Below are 13446 nucleotides of genomic sequence, written 5' to 3'. Positions count from 1 at the left end.
TACTAAAGCTTCTGAGGAAATACACCTTTTTTCTTCTGGCAGGCATTTCAGTGAAGGTGCATGTTTTTATTTTCATTACAAATTTTATTGCAAGAATTTTAGATTTGTTTTGTTTTTTTTTTTATTTCCAAAACCACCAAAACTGAATTGAGAACTTTTCTAACAAGAACATCAGTCATTTCTAATAAAAGTGAGTTTTTTGTTTAAATTTGACAAAATCCTTTCACATTTGTTTCAACAGGAAAGTTTCTGTACCTGCTCTAATTATTGGAAATATTTTTTTAAAGGATTTTACTTCTCAACTGCAGAAATATGTACTTGCTGTGTTACTGTTTATTGAGTTTTAATCATTATAAGATTCAAAACCCTACTACTTCTGTAGATCTGTAAATTCTCATCAGTATGTCTTCCTGTGTCAACATTAGTAATTTAATAGAAGTCTGATAGTTTAAGTAGACCTCTGTCTGTGGGTGAGCACTTCCAATTACTAAGAGAGCATCTTGTTAGTTCTTGCACAATTTTCGCATTTAAATACAAAACTGGACCCCATTAACTCACACCATCTGTGATCTTAAGTGAGTTAGCCTCTCTTCTCAACAGGGGATGTGTTGCTAGCAGAAACTATCACTGATGTTCTTTTCCTGACATGAATCAACTTAGTCTTTTTTTCAGGCTGAAATGTAATTAAATGTCAGCTACAGAAGCCACCCTTGTTTCAGTAGGCACTTTACTGTCTTTCTTACTGCACTATACCTCAATTCTCAGTCCTTTGATTAAGATGAAAGCTGGTCTTTTAATACATTGCATGTCACCACTTCATTGATAGTGAAACTACCCATCACTCTTCTTAAATGTAGGAAAAACCTGTGCATTGACACTGGAATTTGTTGAGGCTCAAAGGTCTATTACCACAACTGCTGTCTAACAGGTTTTCTTGTAAAGAACAACTCACTTGGCCTGGCCCTCAGCATGGTGTGACACTATCTGTGGGGAGTTTCTAGACCAAGCAGAAATATATGTCCAGTTCTCCAGGACTTCTGTTACTCATTCATCACTGTTCTGCCTAACTTTTGGTAGAAGTTTGCTGCCAGCGAGGCTGCAAGGTAGGTTGCAGGTTGCTTATGGTTATGCATCATGAACCCTGTGTTAGGCTGCCTCTGGTTGGACTCTTTCCAGGACCCTGAGATAATGCTTTTCAGGGTGTTGTAGCCCTGAAACTTCAGTTCACATTGCGGCAGGGTTTTTGACAGGATGATACCTGTTCTGGTCACCATCTTTGATACGTGCTGTGTACAACTGGCTAAAGAGCCCCTGAGTATGGTTTGAGAGGCACATCAACATTAATAATTAGTAATAATTGAAACAAAGTGTTACTGCTATTAAGAAAAGGTTTAAAACACACAAAGCAAAGGGTTTATGTGAAATACACAGGTGTCTTAAACTTAGCATCATTCCTTCAATGCGTAAGTTGCCTGCTAGATAATGCTTCCTGAAGGTTGTATTTGTAAGCAGCAGATAACACTGCTGTCTTTTCTGCATTTTCAGGTTGGCAAAGCTATAGGATTTCCAGGATTCTGTTTGAGAGGTCAGCTCTTGGTAGCTGCAAGCCTGACTAGTATATTTTAATGATGTCTGGCTGGTCATGATTGTTCATTCTAGGCCACATTTATCCATTCTTGCTGATTTTTTCAAAACAGTTTTTTTTACTAACCCTGTGTCCAAGTGATAATGCACATACGTGTAGCAGCAAATGATATTTATGATATTTTTGAATTCTCCACATAAGGTTTGAAAGCAGATAGTGTTACTGTATCTACATCTCATGTGTAGGCATTATAAGACTTTCTCTTTGGGAGCAAAAGAAAGGTCATAGTTGTAGAATAATGAAAGCAATTAAAAAGAAGAAAAAAGATTCGGTGAACTAAAGGATGATCTATGTATTTGGAAATGTTTTGCTGTCGAAAATATAAGCTGATATTTTTCTTTAGCTCTGTGGTTTTTGTTGTGAGTATAAATCTCACCAAGTAAAGTTCCATTTCCCACTATTTCCCAAGGAGTTTACATAGAGACCTTTTCAGGCTTATTTGGGTTTTACCAAGAATCCTCATGTATGTATTGAGCATTACTGTTCATTTTTCAAAAATACATCATGTTTGTCTCCAGATTTGTCTGTTATACAGATCTCAATTTTGTATGTCTCCAGAGATGAAAAAAATTTTTTTTTTTTTTGGTCCTGTATCATCACCATTATTTGTGTCTGGCAATTTTCACAGTCATGTCACAAGTGTAAATGTTTACAAGTAATATAAGATCTGGTATGCTTTTGTTTGTTTCTCTGAACTTCTCTGAATGTTCAGTTTTCAGCATGTAGAAAACGCAGATCCAGCAAGTTGATAGTCATATGAAACTTAACGTGGTCAGTATGTCTTACGCCGAGATGCTAATAATTCTAATGTGTGCTTAGATGTATGAACATGGTCTGCAAGCAGAAATGTGCAATATGTGAAATTCTGAAGTAAATCAGAAGTAAATCTGCTGAATTCAGTAGGATATTAAAAAACTGAGCAAGAGAGAGACTAGATCTTAGATAGCTCTGGGATTTTTAGTATACCCTGTATGTCAGTTAAAACCTAAACGTCAGGAAAGATTATTGAGTAACACTTCTGTAGTCAACAAGTTCACTTTCTGAGTAGTATACATCTGCTATCACTGTAGTAAATTAATTTAACCAAAAAAGTGAAGAATAAGGTCTCCTGAGTGTGGGTTCAGCCCAGTTTTAACTTGCTCCTGCCATCTTTGAAAGAGTTACTGGAACTGTTCTTAACTCTCATTTATCGAACGTTGAACTATGATATATTTGCATATAGTAGTGTCTAGATTGTGTTTTTCTTGCTATTGCACTCATGTAATAGTTCTAAATTCAGATTAAAAAAGTTATTTGAAGATACTCCTACCAGAGTCACCCATGTTTTACCTGTGTAATCAATTTTACCGGGTTTACAGAAACAACCACATGCACTAGTGTTAAGCTAATATACATGATGTATTTATATTTCTTAAGGCAGATACAGTCAACTACAGCAGCAGTTAGCAGTTCAAATATTCTTCATTTAAGTATTTCCATCTGCCATGGTTGCAGGATACTTTGTACACATGTTCTATCAATCTGTTAAAGGTGGCGTCAAATGGCCTGGAGAATTTGTTGTGTTATGATGTCTTTCTAATGCAAAGCACAATTTGCATAGAATCCAAGGTAGTCATTTATGATTCAGCTATCCACAGACAGATGAAGTGTGTATTGCAGGCACTGTTTTATTTGTCATAGTTGTTAAAACGTTGAATTCCTCTCAGTTTAAACATAGTGAAGTGAAAATCATCAGAGACACAAGCTTCTAAGTTAGCATACCAGTCTTACAGTGGAGCACCTTCCAGAATACCAAGTCCCATTTCGGCTCTCCTTGGCCTTTCTTTGTTTAAGGGCAGGAAGGTTATAAATCCTGATCTACATATTTCTATTTATAGCTGGTATACTTAAAACTGTAGTATTAAATCACTGCAGTATCAGCTACATCCTGTCTCTCTCACTCTCCCTGCTCCCTTCCTCATTTATATCATCAATAAAAGAAAACACATGTAATCCTTTGGCTTTGCTGCCACCATAGTCATGACCTGGCAGATGCTTTTTGAACAGAGGGTAGATTTATAGTACCAGCAGTTGCTAACTCCTCTGAAGTCAGACTTACATGATCTTCCCAATGACCTTCTGTTTTGTTGACAGTTAGCAGGTTTTTCCCTTTGCTTGATGTTTTGCATTTGTCCAGCTTTCTTCTAATCTCATCGTTGGTCCCTGTTGTCTTTTGTGGTGGCATTAACTTTCTTTCAGACTTATTGCAGTGGGTTTATCTTTTTTTTTTTTTCTGTTCACGTTTGGAGCAGTGGTGGTTATGCCAAGCCAACATCATCTTTTCCGTGTTACAAATATTGCCTTCTCCAAGTATTGTGCAATGGAAATTTGATATGAGGGGAAGAAAGGGGAAAGAGGAAAAAAAAAAAAAAAAGCACAGAATGTTTTGTTTTGAAGAAATTAGTCTCTGAGAATGATGTCGTCTTCAAAATCAGCAAAAAAGTCTTTTTGTCTGGAGAGAAACTTAGGGCCAAGTTTTGCTCTGGACAACACTACTGATTTTACTGAAATGGACACAGATGTGAATGAAGGGCAGCTTAGCTTAGGGGAGAAGGGGGCTGGTGTGAATCGGAATGGTGTCTGCTGAAGTCACTGGAACATACAGATGTAAGGAATCTAAAATTAGATCAAAGACATCTTTGGATGTGTTTCATGAACTACATATGTGAATCTGAATACAAATGCCAAGGGGATGGTTAGATACACCCTTTTTTGTCATAGAGAATAATATAAATAGCCAAACATAGCCATGGGGAAGATGTTACAGCCCAGTTTGTGACTCTAGCTTCCCAGAGTTTATAATGGCTCTTTCTCCAAAATGGAATCCTGAAGTCCATTTAACTCTGAAATGTATTAATACAATCATAATCAAGTTAACTCTTCAGATACCTGAAGAACAAGATGATAAAAAGGGAGCAAGTACACCTGATACATTTAAACTAATGAATGTTTTCATGGGTGTTTAAGGTGTACACATCATATACTTTACTTTGCACTTTCTGTGGAACAACCTACACAGAGAAAGGCTGTTTTCAGAGAACTCACAGAAGATGTGATTTATGTTAACTACAATGCAAAATCAATTAAGGGGGTGTTGCAGAAACCTGATTTTCATATGGCTTATTTGTACATTTCCTTAAAAATTACAGACCTGCTCCATGAAGTCTTTAGTCAGTCTAGCAAAATTCCCTGTGATGAAGTTTTTGGTCTGGATGATGATTTTTTTTTTTTAAGATAAGCTCAGATCTTTTTTAGGTAACTTGTTATGTTTTCTCTATGCCAAAGAATCATGGACATTACAAAACTAAGATAATGATGAAAAAACACAAATATGATAAACGTGTGAGGAGACTCTTGCACAGAGAAGCTCATTAGCGGCTTCCCTTTAGGCCAGTTCGATTATGTGCAGTTGGGCACCATGTACTCAACCTGTGTCAGTAGAAAGATTTGTCTTGCATCATACTGAAATGTACTTACTTATCTCATGGTTTACTTTGTCTGAAATTGAAATTGCTGGAGATATGCTCTTCCCTATGTACAGAGCTTATGACCTGGTTTTGGTGAGGATTCCTGCCACTTCAGGGTGAGATGTTTCTGTCTGACACTGCCTTTTCTAGGAAACCTCATGGGAGTGTAGTCCAAAGTAAAGAACCCAATCTTCACCTCCACCACGGAAATCTCTGGACCTGTGAAGAGCTGCCCTAAAGAGAGAGCTTGGGATGTATGCACAACAACACTGATTTATAGTCCATTGTTATGTGTACAGTTTATGCTGAGTACCTGGCAGTATTCAGCAATATATGGAGACCTGATTGTCCCCTACATACTGAGAATAGGAATTCAATAACCAGAGAATTTCTTCACTTTGTAGCTTCAACACCTAAGCTGAGTTGTTCCTTCTCACTTATCCATGAATCACACATTATCTCCCAAAAGACCATTAAGATTACTGCCTATTATTTGTTAATTCAGACTTAGCATTTTTATTGCCTATTGATTTTCAGTCTTTGTTTTCAGTTTAATTTAGTAAAAAATGTTTACTTTGTTGCCTAAAATATGCGTCTTTAGAATGTAAGCAATACAGAATTAGGGACAACACAAAAAAAAGTAGAATGAGGGTGAAAGAAGTAGAATTGTTTGATTCAAAAATAAAAGTGCCTCTAGAGCATCAAAATTTTAATGAGGCAATGTGCGTTGCCGTAATATTAACTTTTGCATTTAATTGATCTATTTAAATGTTATTTTCCATGCAATTTTTTTCTAATAAAATAAAGGAGTAAAGTATTTTATTTCTAATAAAACAATGGAATAAAGGAGGAATTACACCTTATATAAGTTTCTATATTAAGGAAGAGCTTCAGAGAATAAAATCTTTATATAAGTGGTTTTCCATACATATCTCTAATTATTTATTTGAGGTCAGTGAGCTTGCAACTTTTAGAACATCATGTGTTACAGTAGCTGCTAACCAATAGTTCTAATAAAAATACAGATGGGTTGGTTGTCATCTGCACTTCTTCTGAGATTCTGCAATGAATATGTGATTAACCTTCTGTCACCACTTCTCAGTTTTTTCTCTACCACAAGCTTGCCTTGTACCCCCACTTCCTCTCCTCACCTCTTTCCTTACTTGGAAACCTGCTAACAAACCTGAGGTTTTTATAGACACCTTACTTGTCTTTATGCTTTAAGCTTTTGTGGAGGATAAAGGAAAGTACATTGGAATTTTATGTTTCTGTACCTTTCACATTACAAAAAACAGACTCCCAAAATGGCTGGGTTTGAAAGACTGGAACAGATAATTAATTCATAAGTGGGTGTTGAAGTGGAAACTGTCAGGCCACAGCTTTCCCAGCTTTCACTTAATCATTTGAAAGTCATTTTCTGTTGTTTTCACTGACTCTAATCCCTTAGAGAGAATATAAAACTTGCACCATCCAGCATGGAATTCCACTCCTTTAATGACTTGGGCTCTGTGTTGACTCACTTTCACTCACTTTCACTCACTGTTGTCATTTCATACAGGAAAAGCCGTACCAATGTTCAGAGTGTAACAAGGCTTTCAGTCAAAAGCGAGGCCTAGATGAGCACATGAGAACCCACACCGGAGAGAAGCCGTTTCAGTGTGATGTGAGTTGATCTATCCCTTTGTCTTCTTGACTTCAGTGCAGCAGCAGGACTTAATTGCGGTGTGACTGTGCCCTTGCACCTACTGGCTGTGGCATAAAGTTACACTTCATATGGTCTTTGATTGCCTAACTAATGAACGACTAGTCAGAGAATTTTATGTACCCTCTTCAGTTGCCAAGAGCATTGCACACCCTTTTATTTTACGGTTTTGGATCCCTTAAGGGTTATTTTCACTATTATTAATGCAATTTGGATGTTGCAAGTTACAAATTCATGCTGGTTGTGTTCCCATATAAATTGTATGACAGGTTAATACAAGGAAAAGTATTTAATACAAGGGAAAGTATTTAATTCATTACATGGAACCTGAATGCTTCTGATGTTGCTGAATGACACAAATACGAATTCAAAATTTCCAATTTCTGTTTAGTGAAATTTGGTCTGATATTTTCAACATCTGCTCGTAGGTTGTTTTGGTTTTTTTATTGTTCATTGAAGAAATCGCAGATGCTGTGTATGCTTGCAGCACTGAAATGCAGCATATCGTATTACAGTTCATAGGTCACTGTCAAGTACCTTTCATTCAGCATACCCCATCCTGTATAAAACTTATCTCACAGCTTTGAGAAGGTAGGTGGGGAGGCTGAATGTGCAGAAACTGTTGGAAAATAATGCCTTTTTCAGAGTTACCAAATGCCAGAGTTTTAAGTTGTTGTTCGAGGATTTAGAGAAGGGCGTCAGACTAGGGTATAGGATTAGTATAGGTGCTTTGTTTTGTGATACTGGCTCTTAATGAACTTAGTCACAAGGACACTGGTAGCTTTCTGTTATACCCTGGACGGCTCGGTCTGAACAGTTGTAAATTCATTCACAAATTTCTGAAATTAGATGCAAAATTAGAATAACCACTTGGCTAAAGTTGCAAGGGTCTGTTTAATAAATAATCTGGTGACATTTCATTGAGAGTAAAATGTATTAATTTAATAAAAATTTCAGCTACACTATTTTGCTGATGTCTACAGGTCAGGAGATTTGCTGTATTCTTTTGGGATAATCTCAGCCTGGCTCTAGATAGCACCTTGAGGATTTCTATAATTCTAAATCATTGTCAGTAACTTTTTCAGCTTTCAAATTGCTATACTGTTTATCAGCTGTTGGCTAGCTTGCAGTGTAAATGCAGTTTTTCCCACACTGTGGATCCAAGTTTGGCTGGTCTTGGATTCACAGTGTGCTTTTTGAGACCAGTTTGGGGTGGTGGTTATATTTTATTCTTTTTTCTTTCTTTAACTGAAAATAGGAGCTGTATGAAAACATACTTTCCTGCTTCCATTATTCCTTCAGTTTTCCTCATTAATTAGATAGGACTGTAGTTTCCCAAATCATAGGTTTTCTAGAAACAGCTGTAATCTGTGTCTAACCCTAGTCCTTCTCTGAGAATTTTTAGGTACCTTAATTTGCTGGAGATTGCTTTTATACTTTAAATCACTGCCATTGCCGTGGTTTAAACCCTGCGGGCAGCCAAGCACCACACAGCCGCTCAGTCACCCTCCTGGCCAGGGGTAGAGAACTGGGGGGCCATTTCCCAAAAATTGTTCTTCAGCAGTAGTTTTTTGGCAGCTGCACATTGCAGAGATTGCTGACTCTTTTGGGGTTTGGACACAAACAGCAGTTGCCTCTACTGTTCATTCGTACACTCCTCAGTTGCCCAGGTGCCTGCCATGGTCTTCTGCACACTTGGACAGTGTTAAAAGTTTTGTTTTCAATAGTTACTCCTTATTTCATCTGGACTCCGCTTCTATGAATGCTGGGGACATAGTAAATGTCACCTAGAGCAGACCATTCCTCCAGAGCTGTCTTGCATATTGCATGTTACCAGATGTTTCAGTAGAAGTTACAGGAAAACCAGTAGTGGACAGTTACAGGAAAATGTACCTATGGGAGACATTTATTGTTGGGTCCCCAACACTAAAGATTGCTTTTTACACTCAAATATTCTCTCCTACAGTTTTTTTTTATGTGGCTAAATATAGCTGTAGATGTTCTCATTATTTTTTGTATAATGTCTTGAGTGGTAATTTAAGGCAACAACTTCCACAAATTCTTAAATGTGGAGAGAGATTCTGGGGAGGGGAGAGTATGTCAGGTTACTGCAATGTAATGCAGTGTCTTTTAGTTCTTTCATTAACAGAAGAGGTTAATAGCTGTTCCATTAATTGCTTTCTGTACATGGACCATGTTCCTTCTTAGTGAACTTATCTGAAGTTGTTTCTCTTTCCAACACCTTGTATGATGACTTCCCATGTTAATAATAATTTTTGTTACTATTTTCTGGACTTTTTTTTTTCCCCATTTCCATTCATGTTTTAAGGGGTGAAGGCATACTACTGGCATACCCTTACTCATAAAGTAATTGGAAAAGACTGTAAGTCCAGTGCCCAGACCTACTAAGAATCCTTTAAAGGTGAAAAACAAGCTGTGTTTTCAATGATTAGCATATTAATAAATGTAATCATACATGAAGCCACACTGAAAGACAAAAGTCTTAAGAGGATTGAGGAGTTTGGTCTTGTTTCCTACCTGGCATTAGAAGCAGTCATAGAAACTGCTTCGCTCTTTCTTCTAAATAACATACTAACATTTGCTGTCAGAGTTTTCTTTCTTTCTTAGTACCGTTAGCATTTACAAACAGGAATTACCTTCAGTGCCAAGGAACTGAAGAAAGAAAACTTTTGGCTATTAAAAAAAAAAGTGTATTTCATGGGCTCAAGAACAGACTTCACTTGACAACACACCTCTCCCCACCCAATATAAACTCTTACATACCAATTTTTTTAGACTGTATCTTTGCTTTAAATAGAATTTTCTTCCAGAATCAGAAATAGAAGCCATGTCTTCCTCTTACTCCCCTCTCTCTCGGGCATATGGAACAGACATTACAGTACAAGATTGTGCTATATGTAAAAGTAATCTTTGTACCCTGTTTGTTGGAGGTGCTACAGTTTATTTATGTGTCTTATCAGTCAACAAAAGCATTTCCAGAACTTAATGATTTGGAGCCCCCACATCCCACTGATAGTAGTGAAAATTGAATATTCCCATTTTAAGGTGAAAATTCTAATATATATCACATAGAAAAGTGAAAATAACTGGAATATGGAAATACAAAATGTGTTTTTCACTAGTATATTAGATTTCTGTCCTTGGAAGACCAAGCTGTTTTTTACTGGAAGGCCAATTGGACTTCAGTTGCCTCAGAGACAGCAGATTATTCTTTGGGGGCAGAAAGGTCAGATACTGCCTGTCCTGGTTTCTTTCCAGTACAGTATTTCCCTCCAGTCTGTCTTTAGTTGACCCTACACTTACTTTCAAATGTCAGTCTTTTCCATCCTCCCTACTTGATCAAAACTTTGATCATTTTCAAGAGACTGATTAGAGTTCAAGTGCACATTAACAAGCATGGTTGTAAATCTATGAAATGTCAGTCCTGCTTGTTGAAATACGAAGCAAACTTAAAAAAAACCCCAAAACTTTTATACAAGCATAGCACAAGATGTATCATATCTTTAATGATCCTGTGCGTTCCATGCTGTTGTGAAGGGGTAGCAGGACACATTATACTAGTTATATGAGCATTATAAATGAAAAAATGTACTTTAAGACTGTGTTATAAACTATTTACTTTACAAATGTAAGATACACAGAACACATATGTATCTTGTATGTGCGTATATCCTTGATCAGCTTCCTGGACTCCGAGAAACTTGTTTACAACTATATGATACTTTTAACATGTTGAGATGTGTGAGCAAGCATGATGGTTATGATTAGATAAATGTTACAAGTTCGTTTTGTGTGTTCTGTGGAGGAGGTATAGAAAAGGGTATTTGGCAAAAGCAATATTAAAACCTGACCAGCGGATGCTTTAAGTGAGGTTCACTGTTGCATAACAAAAGGGTGACTGTTGCTTGGGTCTGAAAGGGGTAATTATACATTGAGGAAAAAAAGTTAGAGAGTTACAGTTGCTGTATAAAAGTCCTTGGTATTACGTCATGTCATAAATTCAAAAATGTTCCATTGCAACAGCACATACAGTGTACAGTGTTCTTGTCTGGGGAAAAATTATTTTGGGTACAAAACTTGCCTCTGGCAGTTGCCCTTTTTATGGTCATTGTATGGTTTTGCCTTAATTGGCATAAAATACATATACTGCAGGTCAAGATTATCTACTTGGATTGTCAGCTCTATTTGTCTGTCTTGCTTTCAGAAGGAGTCAGTAATCATTCAGCATTTTCATTACTAGTTTGATACCAATATGAATTTAAAACTTCATTTTCCTAAAGAGGGATTGTGCTGGGTTCTCTGTTTCCTCTGCATGGAAGACATTTTTTGTCTGGAATGAACCTGGAATTCTAAGACTGCAAGCCTATGGATGTTCATTCTTATTTAGTTATATGACTTTCGCCTGTTTCATTTGTCAAATCAGGAGCATGCTTTCTGTTGTTTTTTTTTTTTTTTTTTTCCCCTGGGAAAATCATGCATACAGTATGTACGTGGATGGAAGATTAATGTGACGATATAATTACGATTTCAATTGACTTGATGTCTTGCCTTAACTTTTCATTCTAACTTGTCTTGGCTGAACTTATTCTTAACCTTTCATTTTGACTTCAGTACAGGAACTTTTATAAGAAGTTATGTAGCATGGCAGAGTCCCTCATCTCTCTATCCATTTATTCAAATGGCAGAATGAACTGGACTGCTTGGAGTACAGTAGAGGAAGGGAAGTAGCACAGCAGATAATATAGCGAAGGAATAGGAATTGCACCTTCATTTGCAAGATGTCTTCTGTTTCCTTGGCCAGGCAGAGGAAGACTGGAACAGTGAGGTTTCTTCTGTAATAATTATTAAACTTTCTTGCAGTCTTGTAACTGAGCAATTTGAACTGATTTTTTAGGAACCTGCAGATGTCATTCTGGAATTTAGGAAGGAAATGCTTCAGTTGAGGTTGAATTGCCAGAGGCTTGTGGTGTTTTGTCATAATTCTTGCTGCATCCCGGAGAGAAGAATAGGTTTAAAAGAAAAAACAACCCACAGTGTAACTGGGACACCTCAGCATGTTGATATTTTGAAGATTGGATTTTTTCTCGTTTTTTTTTTTTTTTTTTTCTTATTTTTCTTGTTTCTTTTTTCTCGTTTCTTTTTTCTCGTTTCTTTTTTCTCGTTTCTTTTTTCTCGTTTCTTTTTTCTCGTTTCTTTTTTTTTTTTTTTTTTCCCCAGTGTCTGTAGTACCACTGGTAATGTACAACATTGAAAGATACCAGACAGAGTAATAATCTTTAAGGTACTCTCTGAAGGAGTTATTTTTCCAAAGACCAGCTCATTTGTTAAGTATTGCAGGTATGTGTGGCTGTGGCCTCAGTGATGTAACATAAGGAGCTTTATAAATGCTTGAAAGACTTCTTTTGTCTTGTCTTCACTGCCTTAGGTTTGTGATCTGTCCTTCAGCCTGAAGAAAATGCTGATCCGACACAAGCTGACTCACAACCCCAATCGACCAATGGCAGAATGCCAGCTTTGCCACAAAAAGTTTACAAGAAATGACTACCTCAAAGTGCACATGGAAAATGTCCACGGTGAAACTGACGGCTAATTACAGCCTGTATGAGAAGAATGGATCTCACGTTCTAAAGTGCTCCATTTGTACGTGTACAAACTCCAGACTTCTCACCTGACTAGTAAGCATAGTCAGGAGAAACAACTGTAATGTGTTCACATGTTATTTTTCCCACTTTTTTTTAAGTATACTAGTAGGATAAAAACCAAAGACAGACATTCACCTGAAGTAAAACATAGCTTGAAAATAAAAAGTTGAAGATAAAAATAACTGTGGGAAAATTTTATCCTTATTTTTAAAAAAAAGAAAGGCAAAAAAGAAGCTTTAAGCAAACTTCACCTTCTCAGTTACATCCTTAGAAACTTAGATATTGGTGGCCGTTACCTGGAAATCCTGGACATTTGGAACTCAACCCTTGGCCGTCTGCAACTTTATTTCTGTATCTAAGTTTTAAGACTCCATTAAAATTCTTTGATTTGAAACCATGCAGGATTTGTCATTCTGACTGACTGCTGATTGTATCCAAGCATATTTTATTCAGATCTTAATTCTGCATTTTGTTGTTACATGATTTTGTCTCATTTTATTTGCAGCTTTCTCATTACTAGATGAAACTCACTAACTTGAATTGGTTCTTGAGATGCCAAATGTACAGAAACTGTGGAAATCTATCATGTTAAGTATTTCCATATGAGCATTGAGGAGGATGTATTTCTTCTGATTATGTGAAACAAGACTGAAGTGCAAACTTTAAGCAATTTAGTTTAAGTAGTATATTCATACTCATCATTGTGGCTGGCAAGGCAAGTGGAAAGACATCTTAGCAGAGTGACGTCTTGGGCAGCTACAGTTGCCTGGTTAACGTGTATTTGATTTCCTGGTGAGCAGCTGGTTGCCAGAGCATTTCTTCCTGCTCAGTGAGATGCCTCAGATTTCTTCATCCCACTTAACTACCTTTGTTTTCTTAATTCTGTTAATGAGCACTGGGAAAAATACTGCTTTACAATGAAGTAACAAT

At 36.8% G+C, this 13446-nt stretch overlaps 1 protein-coding gene across 1 annotated transcript in view; it reads left to right on the top strand.

The window, feature by feature from the left end:
• PRDM5 (PR/SET domain 5) overlaps positions 1-12915 on the top strand; it is an 89474-nt gene extending 76559 nt beyond the window's left edge. Inside the window, exons 16-17 of the mRNA XM_074867234.1 lie at positions 6710-6814; positions 12300-12915. Coding sequence (XP_074723335.1) covers positions 6710-6814; positions 12300-12464 — 270 coding nt within the window. The 3' untranslated portion in view covers positions 12465-12915. The remainder of the gene's footprint in view (positions 1-6709; positions 6815-12299) is intronic.
• Positions 12916-13446: the final 531 nt, after the last annotated feature.

The sequence above is a fragment of the Strix uralensis genome, chromosome 4 (genome assembly GCF_047716275.1).
Source record: "Strix uralensis isolate ZFMK-TIS-50842 chromosome 4, bStrUra1, whole genome shotgun sequence".
Lineage (NCBI taxonomy): Eukaryota > Metazoa > Chordata > Aves > Strigiformes > Strigidae > Strix > Strix uralensis.
This window is presented reverse-complemented; position numbering and strand designations above follow the sequence as displayed.